The following is a 24,284-nucleotide window of genomic DNA, read 5'->3' as shown; positions in this document are numbered from 1 at the left end:
AGACGAAGGCAATAAATGCCTTTGGAACAAACCCACAAACCTCTGATGATCAAATAAAATCTGACCACCAGATTCCTGCAACTGGTCGAGCTTCCTCTTCATGTTTGTAGCATAGTCATGCGTGAGCCTGTGCAATTGTTTATTCTCATGCCAATTATTCAACTTGGTGGGTTCGAGCAAATAGGTGTTAGGCCATATTAGACACAGAACCTGCACACTGAACACTGAGAGCCAGAGAATCCTTAATAGCCAACTCATAAGACCATTTGGAAAGTAGTCTATTATCTTTGGGAGTGAGAAGGTTCATTGCCACCATCGCATCGGTCATATCATTCTTCATCACAGAGTCCCCAATGATAAGATGACCAGTAAGGGATAAGAAGGATGGGGGCCATATGTTGTCTTAAGAAGGCATGGCTGCCTCTTCACCAAAGTTCAAGTCAAAACGACAGTCGGATGGGCCAGACATTCGCATAAATGATGAAGGAGAAATGAGGTGCAATAAATCTCTGAAGTAAGGGGTGTACTCCTTGCACAAAATTGGTGCCCTTATAAAAGAAAGGGCAACAGGACCGTTGGTTCAAAAATCGAAGAGGCACCACTCTCAGGATTTCGAAGAGGCACCACTTTCCACAAGCAACATCAGCTCCTCGGGTACCACAAATAACTTTGCCAAATATCTCTGACAAAGTTTAGACATATAAATTTTGAAGGTCCAGCTACCCTACTATTACACATAAGGGTAAAGGAACAGCACCATTGCTTGATAGCTAGAAAGTCCCAATGTGTGTCAACCTCCGTGCTCCGTGGCAAGGCAGACTGGCAAAAATGCCTAACCTTTACTCACATTCGAGAAAACACTCCCAACAAGATTGCTTGCTCAAAAATAGAAGAGGAATCACTCTCCGAATCTCGAGAGCCAGACTCCCAATAGGATTACTTTCTCAAAAATCGAAGAGACACTGCTCTTCGAATCTCAAGAGTCAGACTCCCAACAAGATTGCTTTCTCAAAAATCAAAGAGGCACTGTTCTCTGAATCTCGAGAGCCAGATCCCCGACAGGATTACTTGTTTGAAAACCAAAGAGGCACCGCTCTCCGAATTTCAAGAGCTAGATTTCCTTGGATAAAGCTTGTTTGCAATCTTCACACGCAACATCAGCTTTCCAGATACCACAAACCACTTTTTCAAAGCGCTCTGACAAAGTTGAAACAGGTGAAGCTTGCAGCTCCCACTACATTGCTATGACCAAGAAGGGTAAAGGAATATCATTATTACTTGCTCAAATATCAAAGAGGCACCACCCTCCGAATCTCGAGAGCCAGACTCCAAACAGGATTACTTTCTCAAAAATCGAAAAGGCTCTGAATCTCAAGAGCTAGACTCCCAACAGGATTGCTTTTTCAAAAATCAAAGAGGCACAGCTCTCCGAATCTCAAGAGCCAGATCCCCTACAGGATTGCTTGTTCAAAAACCAAAGAGGCATTGGTCTCCGAACTTCGAGAGCCAGATTTCCTTGGATAAAGCTTGTCTGCAATCTTCACACGCAACATCAGCTTTCCAGATACCACATACCACTTTTTCAAAGTGCTCTAACAAAGTTAAAACACGTGAAGCTTGCAGCTCCCACTACATTGCTACGACTAAGAAGGGTAAAGGAATAACATTACTACTTGTTGTTAGGGAGACTTCTATATATGTCGACCTCCATCCTCCACGAACAGGCAGACCTGCAAAAATCCTCAACCCTTCCTCATATTTGAGAAGGCACTCCCAACGAAGCCTTTCGAAATACTCAGCTTTCTTCTCCCCCAATAATACCTATGCAAACCAGCCACACCAGAGGAAGAGTATCTCATATCATCAGGGTCAAAAGCAAGAGTATCCTATATCATGCTTTTTCCCTGTCTTTTCCTTTGCCCTTGTTCTTACCTACAAGACAAGGAGAAAGAGAGCAATCAGTTTGCACTTGGAATCAAGCTTCCAATCAGGAACTGACTGCTTGGAACCCCTTGCCTGATTACTTACCTGGCATTGCTCTCGAGTACTCATCTTCAACATCTTATGCTTCCAGAAAAGATACCACATCTGCCTGAGGAACAGAAAGGGCAAGTCAGAAGGATACAAGGAAGCATGTGGAGACAAGCACAACAGAACATATGCCGATTCATCTATTACTTCGTCAACAGCAAAAGTATCCCATATCATCAAGGTCGAACGTACTCTTGATTTGATGGACTTGTTTTGACCCTCAAATTCTTGAGTCGGCTTTATACTCTGGAGGAAACCAGAAAACCCTTCAGCCCAGTTCAAGAATAAGCCTATGGAATGTTACTTCTTCAAAAGCAAAAGTATCTTATATCATCTCTTCTCCATTTGCTTCTCCTTATCCTTGTTGCTGTTTACGACACAAGGAAAAGGAGAACAATCAACCAGAAGCCGAAGTCGAACCTCCGACCCAAGTTGCTTGCTTGGAAGTCTGATTGCTTACCTTGTCTGTTACCTCTTTCGACAAATCTCCTAGCTCGGCAACTTGGGGGACTTCTATTATAGGGTTTTGTATCGCACTTGACCAAGCCCGAAACTACAAGTAAGCTTCAAGTGAAATTGATACATTACCTTGTGCATCTTCATCGATTAAAGATACCACCCTTGGATAGAGGAAAAGTATTTCCAGAGAAGATGCCACATCTAAGTATGAGACAGATAAGGCAAGTGAAAATGATACCACACTTCGGTACTTAGAAGTTTCATGATTACTCAATGGCTTGGATCTTGCAAGTCCTCAACCGAGGAGCCTCCCTCACTCGGGAACTTAGGGGAGCACTGTTTGCACCATACTTGACCAATCCCGAAACTACTGAGCACCAGTCAACGTTATACCCTCAAGGACCCAGAAGAGTTTCCCTACAACCAGGAGGTTAATCACAGCGCGACACGTGTCTACATTAGAAGCCAATCATAGCGCAACACGTGTTAACATCAGAAGCCAATCACAACACGACACGTATCAATGTCAGAATGAAGCTAGAAACTCTCTTCTATAAATAGAGATCATTCTCTCACAATATTTCCTAATGTCATTTGTACTAAATCATTCACTAGTACTCACTAAAGGAGAGCTTGAACCTATGTACTTGTGTAAACCCTTCACAATTAATGAGAACTCCTCTACTCCGTGGACGTAGCCAATCTGGGTGAACCACATACATTTTGTGTTTGCTTCCCTATCCATATCCATTTACATACTTATCCACACTAGTGACTGAAGCAATCTAGCGAAGGTCACAAACTTAACACTTTCTGTTGTACGAAAGTCCTCACTGATTTTGTGCATCAACATTTGGCGCCGTCTGTGGGAATCGACACAAAAAGTTATGTAACGATAATTAAGGGGATAAGTCACGAAATATCGTCATCTAAAAAAAAACGATAATATCGGCGATATTTTGCAGATATTTTGGTCCTTACTAATCATTTCTACCTAACACAGCATAGTGACATAAGACATACGTTCCATAAATTGCCATCTTCACAAAATAATATCATAACCTCTCATTTCATTATCCTCATCCAACATTGAAGCCAACCTCTCATGCAAGCACATATAGCACCTGGATTGTATCCTCTCCTGGCTCTCAATGCATAACTCGTGCCCGGTTTGTCGATACGAGTTGTCCGCTGACCAAAACAACCGTAATTCGGATCTGAGTCTCGAGGAAGAGACGATGGGTTTGACTATCTGGAGATTACCCAGCGGTGGATTTGCAGTGGGGAGATTAATCGTAATTCGTACCTTTACCTTCGCCAGTCGCTTCGATCCGAAACTGGGCGCAGCAGCAGGCTTCGCCGAAGAAATCTCCTTGCTGGGCATAACAGCCTTGTTCTCACACCAGTAACTGACGTTGTCCCTTCCAGTTGTTCATCATCATATTCAAGCCTTGGTCAGAGAGAGACCATAAAGAAAAGAACTTCCGAAGGAGAAAGTAGTTCTGCTGCTAAGGGGAAGAAAATGAATGGGTCATCGTCAGCATAAAATCCCAGTTCTAGCCATGGCATCTCAATTTCTGATTCAAAAAGAGCTAGAAATATGCCTTCTAATAGGGATAACAATGGTGTTGCATCAGTTAGGACTCAGAGAACGGCCACTAGTCCCACTTGCAGAGCATGTCCACCGACCCTCTCAAAGCCCAATCTTGGATTCAGCAGCACGTGTAGCCCCATCTCTCCCAGACCAAAATCACATGCATCAAATGTCAGGAACGAAGTCCTCGACGGCACCGACACCCAGCTGTTTTTTCTCGGCCATGGCGTCCTTGGGTCAGAGCCCTCTGATGAGCTGGATAGACTCGTACAAAGTTTATGCGTGTGGGTCAGTGCCCTCTGTCTGTGTAGCTGCTTCAATTGAATCGATAAATAGCATTCTTTCTGCAAAGTTTATGCATGCTTCCATACACGATGCCGGAGATACAGATGTCATAATTATATCCAGAGTGAAAGCAAAGGCATCTAGTCTCATGAGTGGAGAAGGAGAAGGTGGTGAAATTAAATTGGATGATGAAGAAACCTCCAAATTTTCAAGATCGTCTTCTTCCTGTCATCATTGGATTGCTTAGAACTGTTGACGGTATGGAAAAGCTATGGATATGTTTGCTGTAAAGCAAGTCTGCCAGAGAGGGTGGAGGTGGACAGAGAGAGTGACGCAGTGGAAAGCAAAAAGGAAAATAAAAAAGAAAGAATTATGCTTTCTTTAGTTGAAAGCTAAAGCAATTCGATAAGAGCGGTTGGTGCTCTCTTTATTTTGTTGACCACCCACAGAAAAGCTATGGATAGCAGGCACGCAAATCTACAAAAGCAAGGAACAAACACCCCACCAGAATGATGTGATTTACTTTTTTTGACAGATGTATGATGTAATTTATTTTTCTTATCTCTCGAAGACATCTGTATAAACCCTATCAGAGGGTAAAAAAAAAAAGGCAAAAGCTCAAAATAAATGGGCTGTAATGTTGTGTGGAGAGCGAAGGCCCATAAGCCCAAAATAGCACTAACCAGGTGATCAAAAGTACGCCCAGCACTACAAAAAATTATTCGGCATCTCGCTGCCATTACCACTAACCAGGTGATGAAATGTACAACTCGTACTCTCCTTCATGCCAGCAACCAGGTGATCAAAACTAGTACTCCAAAATTATTCGACAACCTGCCGATATTACCACCAACCAAGTGATGAAATGTACAACTCGTACTCTAAAATCATTTGCCAACTAGCCATTCATGCCACCAACCAGGTGATGAAATGTACAACCCGTATTCTAATATCATTTGGCAACTAGCCATTCATTCCACTAACCAGGTGATGAAATGTACAACTCGTACTCTCCTTCATGCCGCCAACTAAGTGATCAAAAGTACGCCCAATACTCCAAATTATACATGAGCATTACTCATGTCATTCATACATAAACATTCATGAGCATCACTCATGACAATCATACATAAATATTCATGACCATCATTCATGTCAACATTCATAAGCATCACTCATGTTAACATTCATGAGCATCACTCATGACAACATCCATAAGCATCACTCATGTCAATCAACATAAACATTCATGAGCATCGCTCATGTCAATCAGCTTCAAAAGCTTCATTTATAGAGCTCTAGCTTCAAAAGTTTCATTTACAGAGCTCTAGCTTCAAAAGCTTCATTTACAAAAGCTCCAGCTTTGAAAGCTTCATTTACAGAGCTCTAGCTTCAAAAGCTTTATTTACAAAAGCTCCAGCTTCGAAAGCTTCATTTACAGAGCTCTAGCTTCAAAGCTTCACTTGCAAAGCTTCACCTACAAAGCTTCAATGCAGGGTATACAAATACTGCCACCGAACAACCGCCACTTCGGCCCATACATGGATTCAATTTGAAGTCTCCAGCCAACAGACTATATTGACCGAAGACTTGGGGGATTACATTATGTACCATATATTGGGCCTCAACTAGGCCTCATGAAAAATACTTGGGGGACTTAGCCCATTATCTATGTACTGAGGAGCGAGCCCTTATTCTATAAAAGGGACTCCCTTACTTTCATTAGAGAGCACTCATGAAAAATACTTGGGGGACTTAGCCCATACTTTATAAAAGGGACTCCCTCACCTTCCAGCTGATCAACCGCCTCACCGCGAGCATCACTCCTAACCCATCACTTATGTATTGAGAAGCGAACCCTTATTCTATAAAAGGGATCCCCTTACCACCATTAGAGTGAAGGAAAAATTTTGTCCTAGCTAAGAACAAGTATGAACATTTGAATACACATGCAAGCTATCAACACTTTAAAGTAGGCATGCATCCAAAAACAATTCATAAAACCCATGACTTTCAAAGCCTAGTATATGGTGAACCAAAATAAACTCTTTAACAAAATTAAAGAGAAGTAAAGATTTAGTGATTCTTTACCCTTGAAGCTCATCCTTGTTTACACAAGGGATTCACCCAAGTGGAGGGCCTTCAAGTCACCTCCAAGCTCCTTGAATCCTCCTTGTGTTTTCCTCCCTTTAGTGCTCCTTTGATGATTAGAGGAAAAAGGATTTGTTCTCCAAAAACATCAAAAGCTTGATGTCTCTAAGTCTCTTCACCAAGGTTGTATATTGTGAAGATGATATGGATGACTTAGAGAGATTTTAGATGCTAGTAAAAATCCTCTAAGTGGCCGGCCTCTATGTAGAAAATGAGAGAAAATGTTTCACCCAATTTCTATTAGAAAACCCTAATGAGAAAATTGCTATAAAGTTCCTTTTATAGCATTTTCTTTGGTGAGTGGCAAACTTGTAATTAAGCAAGCTTGCCCATTCACCCTAATGGCCGGCCTCTCCTTGTTATTGGGCTAATTTGCCCATTTTGTTTTAGTTGTCATACAACTTAAACATAATGGGCCTTGTGGACCAAAACACTTTTGGGCCCCGAAACCCAAAACCAACATATAAGCCCAATACGAACTTTTCGTATAATTAATTAACTAATTAATTAATCTTGACCATTCTTCAATTAAACCATTTAATTGCTTATCCATTTCATATAATTTCTTCACTAACATCCTTATGTGGTGTGCGATCCATTAGGTTCCAATTAGCGAGGCAGTGGGCGATGTTACTCTTAACGATCGATTGTGAATTGAAACCACATTTCAATTCTCCCTTAAGATTAGTGTTTGCTAATCTTCAGGGCTTCCACAAACCATGAGTGACACCTAGCAGCATATCATGGTTACCCAAGCTAAGTAGAATTGGTTGGAGAACCTATCCAGTTACAACTACAATGCAATACGGTCCTTCTCTAATACAATACTCTTAATCACATTGTTTAAGTGATAGTTTGTTTCATGTCTACTATCCAATGTGATACTTTCCTATATGACTCCTTTGAATATGATTTGGAACAAACTTCCTAAGTCATATTCATATGCTTTGGCCAAAGACTTTAGAATCATATCTTAGAGTATTCTCCTTCCACCATGGAAGGTTAGAGATCCCTTGTTGTGCATTCATATGCCTACATGACTAGATAGCTTGACCCCAACAATGCCGTGGACAATCCGAAGGAATGCCATTGACATGATCAAAGATCAAGGACCTAACCATTAGACATCTATGATGCCTCAGGTCAAAGGACTACTTTGCATATTGCAACTTTAGAGTTCATACATGACATGTATGTTCGAACTCTCTTTTGATCGACGTTCAGTGTACTCGATTACTCTTTCGAGCACCTATGTGTTTGTCTCAGTGTCCAACACCAAATGACTTGAGACTAGTTCATACTCACGTTTGAGTCAACATAACACATACTAACCTTAACGGATTGTCAATGCCCAATTGGCAATCCTATGGCTAGGAACGTTTTAGGAATGAACATAAGAGAGAGGTCTCGATAATCTAACTCATTAGATCACTTCTCTCTTAGAACAAATACATTCCTTGGATTCCCTTATTGCTTAAACACATGATACAATAAATAGTGATTAACAATAAGCTTTGCCCTTCATTAAACATATAAAAGTTTAATACAATAAGTATTCCAAAAAGCTATTACATCAAATGAGTGGCTTTGTGGGCATACTTCCAACAATCTCCCACTTGCACTCAAAGCCATCTTCCCATGTATCTAATACCCATCTTATCCATATGACGATCAAGCTGGATTTGAGACATTGGCTTTGTCAATGGATCTGCTACGTTATCGGCTGAGGCAACTTTGAGGATGTTGACTTTCCCCTCGGCAGCATATCTTCTAATGATATTAAAGCGCCTATCAAAATGCTTGTTCTTTTGATGTGCCCTGGGTTCCTTGGCTTGAGCTATCGCCCCACTATTATCACAGTACAAAGTTACTGGTGATGTAATGGTTGGAACCACTCCAAGTTCAGTAATGAACTTCTTCATCCAGAACGCTTCTTTGCCGGCTTCAGCTGTAGCGACATATTCAGCCTCTGTCATGGAATCAGCAATTACACTTTGCTTCTTGCTTTTCCAACTGACAGCCCCACCATTCAGAGTGAATACATATCCGGAGTTGGAACTTCTATCATCGACGTCAGATTGGAAATCTGCGTCTGTATAGCCTTCCACTCGCAACTCTGATGCTCCTCCATATACGAGGAACATGTCCTTAGTTCTTCTTAAGTACTTAAGGACCGTCTTGACAGTTGCCCAGTGTTCTAATCCTGGGTTAGATTGATATCGACTAGTAATGCTCACAGCATATGCGATATCAGGCCTTGTGCATATCATGGCATACATGAGACTTCCTATGGCTGAAGCATAAGGAATTCTACTCATATGCCTTATCTCTTCAGGAGTCTTAGGTTCCATGGACTTAGAAAGGTGAATTCCATGTCTTACAGGAAGAAAGCCTTTCTTACATTGTTCCATCTCGAACCTACTTAGCACCTTATCAATGTACATAGATTGGGATAATCCAATTAATTTTCTGGATCTATCACGATAGAGCTTTATCCCAAGTACATAAGATGCATCTCCTAAATCTTTCATGTGGAAGGTTTTGGACAACCACACTTTTACAGAAGAAAGTATTGCAGTGTCATTCCCGAATAGTAATATGTCATCTACATATAACACTAGGAATACAACTGCATCCCCAACGACTTTTTGATAAACACAATTGTCGTCTTCGTTTTGAGTAAAACCAAACGTTTTGATTTCAGTGTCGAAACGAATGTTCCAGCTCCTGGAGGCTTACTTGAGTCCATAAATGGACCTTTGAAGCTTGCATACCTTAGTCTTTTCAGACTTGGACACGAAACCTTCGGGTTGAGTCATATAGAGCTCTTCCTCTAGGTAGCCGTTCAGAAAGGCCGTCTTCACGTCCATTTGCCAGATCTCATAATCATGGTACGCAGCTATAGCAAGCAAAATCCGAATGGACTTAATCATGGCTACAGGAGAGAAAGTTTCTTCATAGTCAAGCCCTTCTCTTTGCCTGTAACCCTTGGCTACCAATCTAGCCTTATAAGTCTCCACGTTCCCATCAACGCCTATCTTCCTCTTGAAAACCCATTTGTTTCCAACTGGTACAATACCTTCTGGAGGGTCTACAAGAGTCCAGACCTGATTTTGATACATGGAATCCATCTCGGATTTCATGGCCTCTTGCCATCTCTTTGAATCAATGTCGGACATTGCTTCAGTGTAGTCTCTAGGGTCCTCCTTTGTTTCATTGTCACCTAGAAGGTACAATTCATCAAAGTCATTGTCTAAGCCATACCTCTTAGGTGGCTTACTAACCCGTTCAGATCTACGTGGAGCCAGGGGTTCAGGAACAGGGTTGTCAATATGTCTAGTGCTTGTTTGTGGTTCATTATTAATCTCATTAATTTCCATCTGTTTGCTTATAGTCCCTTTGAGAACGAATTCGTCCTCTAGAAACTTAGCAGTTCTGGCGACAAAGACTTTCTGGTCGTCAGGATGGTAGAACTCATATCCCATAGTTTCTTTAGGATATCCCACAAAATAGCATCTTACTGATCTCGCTTCAAGCTTAGTAGCTTCAAGCTTCTTGACATATGCTTCACAACCCCAAATCTTAATGTGTTTAAGACTTGGCTTTCTTCCATGCCATATCTCATAGGGCGTTTGTGAAACTGATTTGGAAAGTACTCTATTAAGCAAGTAAGCTGCTGTATATAGAGCGTATCCCCAGAATGTTACTGGTAGATCAGCAGAACTCATCATAGAACGAACCATGTTCATCAAGGTTCGATTTCTCCTTTCAGAAACTCCATTGAGTTGTGGAGTTCCCGGTGGAGTCCATTGTGATATTATTCCACACTCTTTGAGGTAATCTAGGAACTCGTTACTCAGATATTCACCCCCTCGATCCGATCTTAGGATCTTTATCTGTTTCCCAGTTTGCTTCTCAACTTCATTCTTGAATTCTTTGAACCTTTCAAAGGATTCTGACTTGTACTTCATAAGATACACATAGCCAAACCGAGAGTGATCGTCGGTGAATGTGATATAGTAGGAGAAGCCTCCTCTCGACGTAGTAGACATAGGTCCACATACGTCAGTGTGGATTAACCCTAGAATTTCAGTGGCACGCTCTCCTTTTCCAGTAAATGGAGATTTGGTCATTTTCCCTTTCAAGCAACATTCACAAGTACCCATCCGGTCATTACCTAATGGGTGGATGTATCCGTCTTTCGACATCTTGTGAATCTTTTCAAGGTTCACATGTCCAAGTTTAAGATGCCACATCTTTTCTTGGTTAACTTCTTCTCTAGCCCTTTTGGGTTTTGAGGTATTCCTGCTCGCAATACAGTGCATCCCACTATTCGTCTCTAGGTGAAAAAGTCCCTCTATCATATTACCATGAGAGATAATACGACCGTTCAAGTATAAAGTGCAACTCATTTTGTCAAACAATACTGAGTGCCCATCTCGTAAAAGCTTAGAGATGGAAATCAAATTCTTTATACATGAAGGAAAATATAAACAATTTTTAAGTTCCAGGACTTCCCCAGAGGGTAGGTTAAGCATGTAGGTGCCTATTGCTTTTGCAGAGATTTTAGTGCCGTTCCCAACTCGCACAACCATCTCATTATTGCGCAGTGATTTGCTCCCCACTAGTCCCTGCATCGTATTACAGATATGTTGACTAGCGCCTGAATCAAATATCCAGGAACTGGAGCTCACTGTAAAAGCACTCTCTATGACAGAAATAGTCTCTTCAAAAGTTCGTGTCATAAGGCTCGCAATGCGCACCCTGTATTTCTTCTTCCAACGTTCATCCTTTCCACAATGAAAGCATGTTCCTTTGGATTTCTTTGCCTTCTTCTTATGCAACCTTTTCCTTATGTTTGCATTCTCACTCCCACTGTCTATTTTGAAACCTTTTTCAAATTTACAGCACATGTCAATCATCTCTTTCAAAGAATGATCGAATCTATTCACTTTATAGTTTACAATAAACTTAGTGAAATCATCCGAGAGAGATGCAAGGAAAAAATCTTGGGCCATTTTCCCATCGATGGAAGTTCCTAAACTTTTAAGATCTTTAAATATCTTTTCCATCTTTTGTCCATGTTTATGGACCGATGTCCCCATTGCCATTTTGGCATTCATTAGACTACAAACATTTGAGAATCGTACATTACTAGTCTCAATGTCATGCATCTTATGCAAACTTTCAACCATGGCACAAGAAGTGTCCATGTGCTTATGTAGCTTCATAAGCTCCTTACTAAGTGAAGTAAGGATTAAGCATTTGGCTTGTAAGTCATCCTCATAGTGTCTAACATAGTTTTGACACTCCTCCTTTGAAGCTAATTTCGTAGGAGGTACATAAGGAGGGGATTGCTTAAGCACATACAATATGTCTTTCACCTTTGAGACATTCTCAATGTGGCGATACCAAGCAAGGAAACGTTGGCCCTTAAGGCCCCTTTGGTCAAGTATAATGGTGGGTATAATTTTAGGCATGTCGTTCACTACATAACATAACAGAAATCGTATTAGATTGTTTGTTTAAAACTATTTGATTGGGTCTTTGAATCAAATAGTACCACCCACTATTTTTGGCAAATTCCACATCCCTCAATAGAATTCGAGAGTTATATTGAACTCTTAGCGGGTTATGGGAGACTCACCATTACCAAGCCCACCTCACGATGATACGATGTTGGCTAGCAAAAATAATGATGAGAGAATAACGCATTATTCATTTACAACTTTTGTAATTACCCATCCGTTTGGCCTCTAGAGAATGTTGCCTCACGATGATACGATGTCGGCTTCATTGCACTTAGTTAAGTTATTCCCACCATGCTTAGTTTGTATAGGGGTTCAAGAATAGCCTCACGATGATACGATGTCGGCTATCCTCGTTGCCTACATTCACCTCATCATATGTATATGAATTCCTCCTGGATGTAAGCACATGCTTTGTACTTCCCCATGATAGGGTGAGGCCGGTGCATGAGTCACAAACGCTTGGAACCCACCACGGTGGAAGGCCTACGAAGAGATGTTCAAAACATCTCTCGCTTATCAACTTAATATTTGATTTGAGGGAGTAGTTTTGGGCTACATCAAAACATTTTAATCACATTAAAAGAACTTGGGCCTATCACAACTATTGGTCCAAGTCAATATGATTTAGTAGCATATAATACTCCCACTGTTTCGTTGAAACGAGCGAGACTATATGGAACTACTAACGAATGCATTGCATCCTCATATGGACTATATAGTCATATTAGGTTTTAGGATGATTATGAACCGTTTGATTTGATCCAACACGAGCCTTGTGTTGGACCTTGGGTTTAAGGTAGATAGTTGTTGATTTTAGTTACGCGTTTAATCCAATTAAACCGTTATTTCCTATTGGGCGTTGGACCCAACTATTCCATTTTGCATACATATAAACAAAAAGGAATACATGAAATAATAATAAGGGCTTATGCCCTTTTACAACATAAATCAAATGATGGACTTATGTCCATTTACAACAAATTGAATTAATCAAATTACATTCAAATCTACACTACCAAACCCAAACATTCATAATGTATATCGGCCAATCACATAGCTCAATTATCGTGGCCTTTGGTTCATAATCACCCTTTTCTTAATCAATCACATTAACTAAGAAAGCAACTTTAAACAATTGTTTTTTTTTGGATCCATAGAATTGATTTAAATGGAACTAAATAGAATGAAAATCCAATTCTCATTAAAGAGACAAAACAATTTTGTTCTCATTTTATTTGGGCCAAAAGGAAACTATGACCACAACAATTGGGCCATAATGTAAATACAAAAACTTTTGGGGTCACTTTGTATAAACACAATAGTCCACAACTTCATGTAAATACAACTAGATCCCAAAATTTTATTAATGTAAAAACATCATTAAAGGATCAAAACAATTCGTCCTTTAGCGTTTTAGGACCTTAACGTAAAAACGTAAACTTTTGGGCCAAAATGCAAAAACACAAAATTATCAAAACTTTATGTAATTGCACAAAAGACCCCAAAAGTACCCCACTTGAGGGGTGGCCGGCCAAGGGAGTGTGTGAACAAGTGTGAAAGGGTTTTAGTGCATGCATGTGCAATATGCAAGTTGATTTTGGTGGGTGAGGTGAAATTGATGGTTTGTAAGAAAATGTTTTGTAAAAACATTAATGAGTTTAGACAAACATTAAAGCCAATTTTAATGCTTCACCAATATCCATCACCCATCAAAATTAAACCAAAACTTTATGAAAAACATAAAACTTTTGAATCAAAACTTCAAAACTTTATGTTCTTGGCAAGAACACCAAGAACAATGAAGAACACCATGAAAACTCATAATAGTTCCATGGATGTTTTCATTCACCAAAACTCAATTTTTCACCTCTCAAAAGAGGGCTAATATCCTAGGGTACTTAGGGGTTCCATAAATCACCTTAAAACCATTTTAACAAGACAAACATGAACCCAAAAAATCACCCTAAGGATTTGGCCGAATTTCCCAAAACTCATGGCACCAAATTTTAGTTCCAATATTCATGCTTATATGAAATACATCTACAACATTTGAGATGCTAAATTTTCTAGCAAAATTTATATATTCAAAAGCAAGAACAAAGCTTGTAACATTTACAACATTTAAATCACAAAATATGAACATCACAAAACCCAAAAGGATTCACCATAAACTAGGCCTAGGCTCTGATACCACTTGAAGGAAAAATTTTGTCCTAGCTAAGAACAAGTATGAACATTTGAATACACATGCAAGCTATCAACACTTTAAAGTAGGCATGCATCCAAAAACAATTCATAAAACCCATGACTTTCAAAGCCTAGTATATGGTGAACCAAAATAAACTCTTTAACAAAATTAAAGAGAAGTAAAGATTTAGTGATTCTTTACCCTTGAAGCTCATCCTTGTTTACACAAGGGATTCACCCAAGTGGAGGGCCTTCAAGTCACCTCCAAGCTCCTTGAATCCTCCTTGTGTTTTCCTCCCTTTAGTGCTCCTTTGATGATTAGAGGAAAAAGGATTTGTTCTCCAAAAACATCAAAAGCTTGATGTCTCTAAGTCTCTTCACCAAGGTTGTATATTGTGAAGATGATATGGATGACTTAGAGAGATTTTAGATGCTAGTAAAAATCCTCTAAGTGGCCGGCCTCTATGTAGAAAATGAGAGAAAATGTTTCACCCAATTTCTATTAGAAAACCCTAATGAGAAAATTGCTATAAAGTTCCTTTTATAACATTTTCTTTGGTGAGTGGCAAACTTGTAATTAAGCAAGCTTGCCCATTCACCCTAATGGCCGGCCTCTCCTTGTTATTGGGCTAATTTGCCCATTTTGTTTTAGTTGTCATACAACTTAAACATAATGGGCCTTGTGGACCAAAACACTTTTGGGCCCCGAAACCCAAAACCAACATATAAGCCCAATACGAACTTTTCGTATAATTAATTAACTAATTAATTAATCTTGACCATTCTTCAATTAAACCATTTAATTGTTTATCCATTTCATATAATTTCTTCACTAACATCCTTATGTGGTGTGCGATCCATTAGGTTCCAATTAGCGAGGCAGTGGGCGATGTTACTCTTAACGATCGATTGTGAATTGAAACCACATTTCAATTCTCCCTTAAGATTAGTGTTTGCTAATCTTCAGGGCTTCCACAAACCATGAGTGACACCTAGCAGCATATCATGGTTACCCAAGCTAAGTAGAATTGGTTGGAGAACCTATCCAGTTACAACTACAATGCAATACGGTCATTCTCTAATACAATACTCTTAATCACATTGTTTAAGTGATAGTTTGTTTCATGTCTACTATCCAATGTGATACTTTCCTATATGACTCCTTTGAATATGATTTGGAACAAACTTCCTAAGTCATATTCATATGCTTTGGCCAAAGACTTTAGAATCATATCTTAGAGTATTCTCCTTCCACCATGGAAGGTTAGAGATCCCTTGTTGTGCATTCATATGCCTACATGACTAGATAGCTTGACCCCAACAATGCCGTGGACAATCCGAAGGAATGCCATTGACATGATCAAAGATCAAGGACCTAACCATTAGACATCTATGATGCCTCAGGTCAAATGACTACTTTGCATATTGCAACTTTAGAGTTCATACATGACATGTATGTTCGAACTCTCTTTTGATCGACGTTCAGTGTACTCGATTACTCTTTCGAGCACCTATGTGTTTGTCTCAGTGTCCAACACCAAATGACTTGAGACTAGTTCATACTCACGTTTGAGTCAACATAACACATACTAACCTTAACGGATTGTCAATGCCCAATTGGCAATCCTATGGCTAGGAACGTTTTAGGAATGAACATAAGAGAGATGTCTCGATAATCTAACTCATTAGATCACTTCTCTCTTAGAACAAATACATTCCTTGGATTCCCTTATTGCTTAAACACATGATACAATAAATAGTGATTAACAATAAGCTTTGCCCTTCATTAAACATATAAAAGTTTAATACAATAAGTATTCCAAAAAGCTATTACATCAAATGAGTGGCTTTGTGGGCATACTTCCAACATAGAGAGCATCGCCGCCTACTGAGTAACCGCCTCGCCGCGAGTATCAACTCTAGCCCATCATTCATGTATTGAGGAACGAGCCCTTATTCTATAAAAGGGACTCTCTCACCTTCAAACGCCACAAAGCCGAGCCAACTAAGGCAACATAAGCCACGAGTCGAGCAGCCGAACAGCGTGTGTTACTTCTAGTTGAGCATCATTTCAGATTGAGCACTGCCTCATATCGAGCATCAGTTCAAGACAGCCTCTAGTTACTTCGACCCACACATGGACTGAATTTCAAGTCTCCAGCCAAAAGACTCTCTTGACTGAAGACTTGGGGGACTACTGTTTATACCATATTTAGGGCCTCCGTATTTAGACCTCGTATAAATACTCGGGGGACTTAAATGTAATTATGTGATAAAGAAAGGGGAAATATGTAATAAGTGAAGAGTCCTTAATCTATAAAGGACCCTTCACCCTCACAATTGGAGAAGGCCAATTCCTAAGGCCCTTTCACCCCCTTCTCAAAGCTCTCATTCTCATAGCTCTCTCTCCCTCAGATAAATACATAATCAGTGTGGACGTAGCCCAAACCTTGGGGTGAACCACGATACATCTTGTGTTATTTACATTTCTTGCAGATTCACGGTCGGATTTACGTTGTTCCAAGACCTCCTGTTTTGTGCATCAACACCATTCATGCCACCAACCAAGTGATGAAATGTGGTGAAAGGTGATGAAGGAACTCACCTTCGTACCACCAACCAAGTGATGAAAGCAACTCACCATTCATTCCACCTATTAGAAGACGAGTGGTACAACTTGTACATGTGAACTCCTAGCATTCACAAATAATAAAAAACCTCAAGCTTGACAACTCAACTAGGGGAGCACTTATGCCCAACAAGAGTTATAGTCACCAACAAAGTCTTATTGCAAGCCAACAACAACTTCAGTGCATGGCATACGAAGATCAAGCTATTCAGCCCTCTTGCATCTGCTTCAGACATTTCTCCTCTGTAACAATGCAAACATTATAACTCGTAGAAAGCTTCACACACTATTGATCAAGACACTGTGAAGCAAAACCAATTTATAGTGCCAACAAGAGCTTCATCAAAGGAGTTCAACCACAATTCTCAAAAGCTTCACACACTCTTGATCAAGACAGTGTGAAGCAAAACCAATTTATGGTTCCAACAAAAGCTTCATCAATGGAGGGCAACTAGAATTCTTAAAAGCTTCACACACTCTTGATCAAGACAGTGTGAAGCAAAACCAATTTATGGTGCCAACAAGATCTTCATCAATTGAGGGCAACCACAATTCTCAAAAGCTTCACACACTCTTGATCAAGACAGTGTGAAGCAAAACCAATTTATGGTGCCAACAAGAGCTTCATCAAAGGATTTCAACCACGATTCTCAAAAGCTTCACACACTCTTGATCAAGACAATGTGAAGCAAAACCAATTCATGGTACCCAACAAAGCTTCACCACAAAAGCTTTACCAACAAAAGTTTCATCAATGGAGGACAACTACAAATTCCCAAAAGATTCACACTATCTTGATGAAGATAGTGTGAAGCAAAATCAATTCATGGTACCCAACAAAAGCTTCAACTCAAAAGCTTCACCTACAAAATCTTCAACACAAAAGCTTCATCTACAAAGCTTCAACTCCAAAGCTTCATCTACAAAGCTTCAACTCCAAAGCCTCACCTACAAAGCTTCAAAACAAAAGCTTCACCTACAAAAGCTTCACCAACAAAAGCTTCACCCACCACAAAAGCTTCACCTACAAAAGCTTCACCCATAAAAGCTCCACCAACAAAAGCTTTACCCACCACAAAAGCTTCACCCACAAAAGCTTCACCCACAAAAGCTTCACCTACAAAGCTTCAACACAAAAACTTCACCTACAAAAGCTTCACACTATCTTGATCAAGATAGTGTGAGGCAAAATCAATTCATGGTACCCAATAAAGCTTCAACCTCAAAGCTTCACCTACAAAGCTTCAACCTCGAAAATTCAAAAATTCAAAAAAATAAAATAAAAAATTTGCCTAGGCTTCCTCTTCTTTGGGCATAACAACTTTCATAACAAATAAATATGAAGGAGGAGTTTTGGGCTACCACTTAGCAAGGAAAATGGTGAAGTTTTGTTACTTTGGAAACTTTGGCTTCTAGCAAGACACCTCATTCGTCAACTCCCTTAACCGAAGACTTTGGGGACTCCTACCATATCCTACTGCACCTTGATACTCAGAAGTCTCACGACCACTCAGTGACTTAGATTTTTCAAGTCTCCAACCGAGAAGTTTTCCTCACTTGGGAAATTAAGGAAGCATTACCTCAACCTACATGCTTCACTCACAAAGCTTCAAAATACAAGCTTCAACAAAAGAAAAAAAATTCAAAGAACTTAGTGAAGGAAGCCTTGGTGTATTTAACACAATACGTTGAAATGAAGCAAAGATTATTTATTGATATCTCCGATAAGTTACAAATATGTACATATACATGAATTAAAATAAACAAACAAGAGGGAGCATTCACAAAGGTTGCTTAGGATAAGTCTCAACAGTCGGCAGAGCCCCAGGAAGAGGAGGCACTGGAGAGTGATCATTCGGAGTCTCAGTATTGGGCAGAACCCCAGAAGGACAAGGCATCGAAGGTTGATCATTTGGAGCTTCATTACGCGGTACAGCCCCAGAAGACGAAGGCAATAAATGCCTTTGGAACAAACCCACAAACCTTTGATGATCAAGTAAAATCTGACCATCATATTCCTGCAGCTGGTCGAGCTTCCTCTTCATGTTTGTAGCATACTCATGTGCGAGCATATGCAACTGTTTATTCTCATGCTTGAGCCATCTGATCTCCTGTTTGAGACTTATCACTTCAGCCGTCAATGATTCAACTTGGCGGATTCGAGCAAATAGACGTTGGGCCATATTAGACACAGAACCTGCACACTGAACACTAAGAGCCAGAGAATCCTTAACAGCCAACTCATCAGACGGTTTGGAAAGTAGTCTGTTATCTTTGGGAGTGAGAAGGTTCCTGGCCACCACCGCAGCGGTCATATCATTCTTCATCACAGAGTCCCCAATGGTAAGATGACTAGTAGGGGATAAGAAGAATGGGCACCATATGTTGTCTTGAGAAGGCATGGCTGTCTCTTCACCAAAGTTCAAGTCAAAACGACGGTCAGATGGGCCAGACATTCTCAGAAATGATGAAGGAGAAATGAGGTGCAATAAATCTCTGAAGTACAAAAATAAGGGGAAAATTCCTACAAGCAATAACTCTCTGAATGTACTTCTTGTACACAATTGGTGCCCCTATAAAAGAAAGGACAACAGGGCCATTGGTTCAAAAATCGAAGAGGCACCACTCTCCGGATTTCGAGAAGCAGATTTTCCTGAGAAAAATATGTCGACACTCCCTACACGCAACATCAGCTCCTCAGGTACCACAAATAACTTTCCCAAAGATCTCTGACAAAGTTTAGACACATAAATTTTGAAGGTCCAACTACCCTACCATTACCCACAAGGGTAAAAGGAACAACACCACTGCTTGATAACTGGAAAGTCCCTGTGTGTGTCAACCTTCGTGCTCCGTGGCAAGGTAGACTGGCAAAAATGCCCAACCTTTACTCACATCGAGAAAACACTCCCAACAGGATTACTTGCTCAAAAATCGAAGAGGCACCGCTCCCCGAATCTAGAGAGCCAAACTCCTACCAGGATTGCTTTCTTAAAAATCGAAGAGGCACCGCTATTCAACTCTCAAGAGCCAAACTCACAACAGGATTGCTTTCTCAAAAATCAAAGAGGCATCGCTCTCCAAATCTCGAAAGCCAGACTCCCAACAGGATTGCTTTCTCAAAAATCGAAGAGGCATCGTTCTCCGAATCTCGAGAGTCAGGTCCCCGACAAGATTGCTTGTTCGAAAATCGAAGAGGCACCACTCTCTAAACTTCGAGAGCCAGATTTCCTTGGATAAAGCTTCTCTGCAATCTTCACACGCAACATCAGCTTTCCAGATTCCACAGACCACTTTTTCAAAGTGCTCTGACAAAGTTAAAACACGTGAATCTTGCAACTCCTACTACATTGCTATGACCGAGAAGGGTAAAGGAACAGCGTTACTACTCACTATTGGGACAATTCCTTTGTATGTTGACCTTCATCCTCCAAAGCTAGGCAAACCTACAAATAAAAAAAAATGCTCAACTTATTTTCCCCCTGATAATACCTTTGCAAACAAGCCATACCAGAGCCAGAGTATCTCATATCATCAGGGTTAAAAGCAAGAGTATCCCATATCATGATTTTTCCCTGTCTTTTCCTTTGACCTTGTTCTTACCTACAAGACAAGGAGAAAGAAAGCAATCAGTCAGCACTTGGAATCAAGCTTCCACTCAGGAACTGATTGCCTGGAACCCCTTGCCTGATTACTTACTTGGCATTGCTCTCGAGTACTCATCTTCAACATCTTATTTTTCCAGAAAAGATACCATATCTACCTGAGGAACAAATAGGGAAAGTGAGAAGGATACAAGGAAACATGTGGAGACAAGTGCAACAGAACACGTGTCGTTTCATCTATTACTTTGTCAGTAGCAAAAGTATCCCATAGCATCAAGGTCGAACGCACTTTTGATTTAATGGACTTGTTTTGACCCTCAAATTCTTGAGTCGGCCTTATACTATGGAGGAAACTAGAATACCCTTCAACCCAGTTCAAGAATAAGCCTATGGAAAGTTACTTCTTCAAAAGAAAAAGTATCTCATATCATCTCTTCTCCTTTTTCTTCTCTTTATCCTTCATGTTGCTTGCAAGATAGGGAGAATGAGAACAATCAGCCGGAACTCGAAATCAAACTTTTGATCTGGGACTGATTAGTTGGAGCTTTGATTGCTTACCTTGTCTGTCACGTCTTTCGGCAAATCTTCTACCTCGGCGACTTAGGGGACTCTTACTACATGGTTTGTATCGCGCTTAACCAAGCCTGAAACTACAAGTAAGCTTCAAGTCAAATTGATACATTACCTTGTGCATCTCCATCGGTTAAAGATACCACTCATGGATGAAGGAAAAGTACTTCAAGAGAAAATGTCACATCTACCTATGAGACAGATAAGGCAAGTGAAGACGATACCACACTTCGATACTTAGAAGTTTCATGATTACTCAGCAGCTTGGATCTTGCAAGTCCCCAACCGAGGAGCTTCCCTCACTCGGGAACTTAGGGGAGCACTATTTGTACCATACTTGACCAATCCCGAAACTACTGAGCATCGGTCAACGTTATACCGTCAAGGACCCAGAAGAGTTTCCCTTAAACCAGGAGGTCAATCACAGCGCGATACGTGTTGACATTAGAAGCCAATCATAGCACGACATGTGTCAATATTAGAAGCCAATCACGACACGACAAGTGTCAATGTCAAAACAAAGCTAGAAACTCTCTTCTATAAAAGGAGATCATTCTCCCACAATATTTCCTAATGTCATTTGTATTAAATCATTCACTAGTACTCACTAAAGGAGAGCTTGAACCTATGTACTTGTGTAAACCCTTCACAATTAATGAGAACTCCTCTACTCCGTGGACGTAGCCAATCTGAGTGAACCACATACATCTTGTGTTTGCTTCCCTGTCTCTATCCATATACATACTTATCCACACTAGCGACCGAAGCAATCTAGCGAAGGTCACAAACTTGACACTTTTTGTTGTACCAAAGTCCTCACTGATTTTGTGCATCAACAAGCTCTAAACGAAACAATGATGGATTCTTCTCCATCAGAAAATCCTTAATGCTCTACTTGAACCAATATTTTTATGGTTACACCATTCCTCAAAGCAGGATAACCAATTATTAGGTATACTTGTTGAACCATGAAACGTACCTCAAGTTCTGCAATTCTCTGCTGGAGAAAAATAGCATGAGGTACAGATAATATACAAGTGAAAGTGAGCTGCAACAGAAAAAATAAAAAAAATAAAAAAAAAGTTCAAAATTCAAAATTCGGGAGATGATATTGATGATTTAATAGTTAATATCCATTAATAAGGGACAAATAATTTTGATGATTTAATAGTTAGTATCCATTTAATTGTTAAAATGTCCCTTAAAAAGGGGCATAAATTCTGACAGGTAAAAAAAAACCTCCAACGACTGAAAGATAAAGTGGGAAATCAACATATAATATTTTTCATTTAAAAGAAATAAACTAATAATATGTAAATAAAAAATTTAAAAATGGTTAGGTGGCCATTAATCCAAACGTTTTGATCAAATCTTTAAAAGACACAAAAGTTTAATTAAAAAATGTAGAAATAGAGTGGGGCATTCTAATTTCCCCATAAATTAGTGAAAGAAACCTGACAGAAAAGTTAGCTAAAGAAACCGAAAGAAAATGTAGTATTTAATATTTAACCGCAAGTAAAACAGTAAAAGTGCGGCAGGGCTATATAGAAGAAGTTTGTTCTCTCCTCTGTGAGAGTGTTTTCTCTCCTCTGTGAGAGTCCCTCCTCTGTGGGGTTTGCTCCCTTACCTTTCCCACCTACTGCTTTCATGTTTCTGGCCACCCTCTCATTAATTTCCTAACCATTCCCTCAGATCCCCTTTCAAAGTTCCTTTAAGTTGACCTCCCTCCGTCGCCCTCTGATCCTTTCATTCACTTGCGAGCTTAATTGCCTCAACTACCCATCAGATTGTTATCACAGATCTAGATCTAATTTAAGTTTCCCTTTCTCTCAACCTTAAATTAATTTCACTTCCTTCTGCACCTTCTTAATTGCAGATCTAGAAGAATCCGTTCCTACAAAGTGATGGGCCACCTTCCGTCAGATGCTCTAGGCACAGGGAGGACAGATAGCAAAGAAGGCGAAAAGACATCTATTACACAAAAAGGTATCAAGAAAATTAAAGAGGATGGCAGATCTAGGGTACAAGAAGGGGGTTTAGGTTTAAAGGCAAGAGGGCAGTCCCAGGAATTAAAAGGAGGTAGATATTCCCTCAAACGCGAACAATCTCAGTTGTGCAGATCAACTACTCAGCATACATTAAATGGGGTAATAATGTCGAGATACTTTGTAAGAGAAAGTCACAAAACCTCAAATTTTGTTATTGGTACTGTTGTCTTTACATTTTATCAAAAAAAATTGGGAGATGCATTGCCGGAAAGACAAAGAACAGGGCTAGGAATTGGATTGAGTCTCAGTTGTCTCTATACTACATATTTCTTTTAAAGCAGTCAGGGAAGGTTAGCACAAACTGGAACCAAATGGCAGCGCAGGAAATTGAGGAGTTGGTGGTTAACCTGGAAAGAAATATGGATCTATCAATGATGGAGCAAGGAATTAAACTGGTTGGCATGGCATTGGTCAATAAAAATCTAAACAAATGGGGAATTCGAAATATCCTTAGATCCTCGTGGAAGGAGTATGGGGAAATCGATGTCGAATGGGTTAAAAACAACACATTCATCATCACTGTCCCGGACAAAAGCACTGCTACTAAGATTCTCAACCAGGTCCCGTGGGTAGTCATGAAGCAAAACTTCTCAGTCAAAAGATGGAATCAGGAGCTAGCTTTGGAGGAAATTAACATGTATAAGGTTTTGTTCTGGATTCAAATTAGGGGTGTTCCACTGTACTTTATTTCAGAAAATAATGTGAGGCGCCTGGCTGCTAAGATAGGCGAGTTTGTGGAACTTAAGGATACTGCTAAAGCGCGGGGTTTTTTAAGAGTTAAAGTGGCTGTTAATACTTCAAACCCTTTGACAACAGGGTGCTGGCTCCCAAGGACAAATGAGAAGGAGTCGTGGATTGAGTTTAGATATGAAAGATTACAGGATTTCTGTTATAAATGTGGGAGGATTGGGCATTCCAATATAGAGTGTTCTTATGAAGCCGTTAAGGGGGGAATGGCAGGGTATGGAGAATGGACTAAGGCGGCTCCAGTTCGGGATTTCATTAACTTCCCAAGACCAATGGCTATTAATGGGGGCGAGAGAAGGCATGCTGGGGCAACACGGATGGGCTCAAGGTCATCGAGTCAATGAAGAAGGGAGGAATCCTTGGGGGAAATAAGCACAAATACTGAAAAGAATGAAGAAGACCCGACCCCACAAATCTTTCATCTTGGCAAAGGTAAGGAGCATTTGG

The 24,284-nt window shown here is 40.1% G+C and overlaps 1 protein-coding gene across 1 annotated transcript in view; it reads left to right on the top strand.

The window, feature by feature from the left end:
- Window positions 1-24,284, top strand: part of LOC139196635 (uncharacterized) — a 29,768-nt gene that overhangs the window by 1,324 nt on the left and 4,160 nt on the right. The window contains exons 2-3 of the mRNA XM_070823015.1: window positions 22,919-23,189; window positions 23,372-24,165. Coding sequence (XP_070679116.1) covers window positions 22,919-23,189; window positions 23,372-24,165 — 1,065 coding nt within the window. The remainder of the gene's footprint in view (window positions 1-22,918; window positions 23,190-23,371; window positions 24,166-24,284) is intronic.

This window comes from Malus domestica, chromosome 05 (assembly GCF_042453785.1).
Source record: "Malus domestica chromosome 05, GDT2T_hap1".
Classification (NCBI taxonomy): Eukaryota; Viridiplantae; Streptophyta; class Magnoliopsida; order Rosales; family Rosaceae; genus Malus; species Malus domestica.
This window is presented reverse-complemented; position numbering and strand designations above follow the sequence as displayed.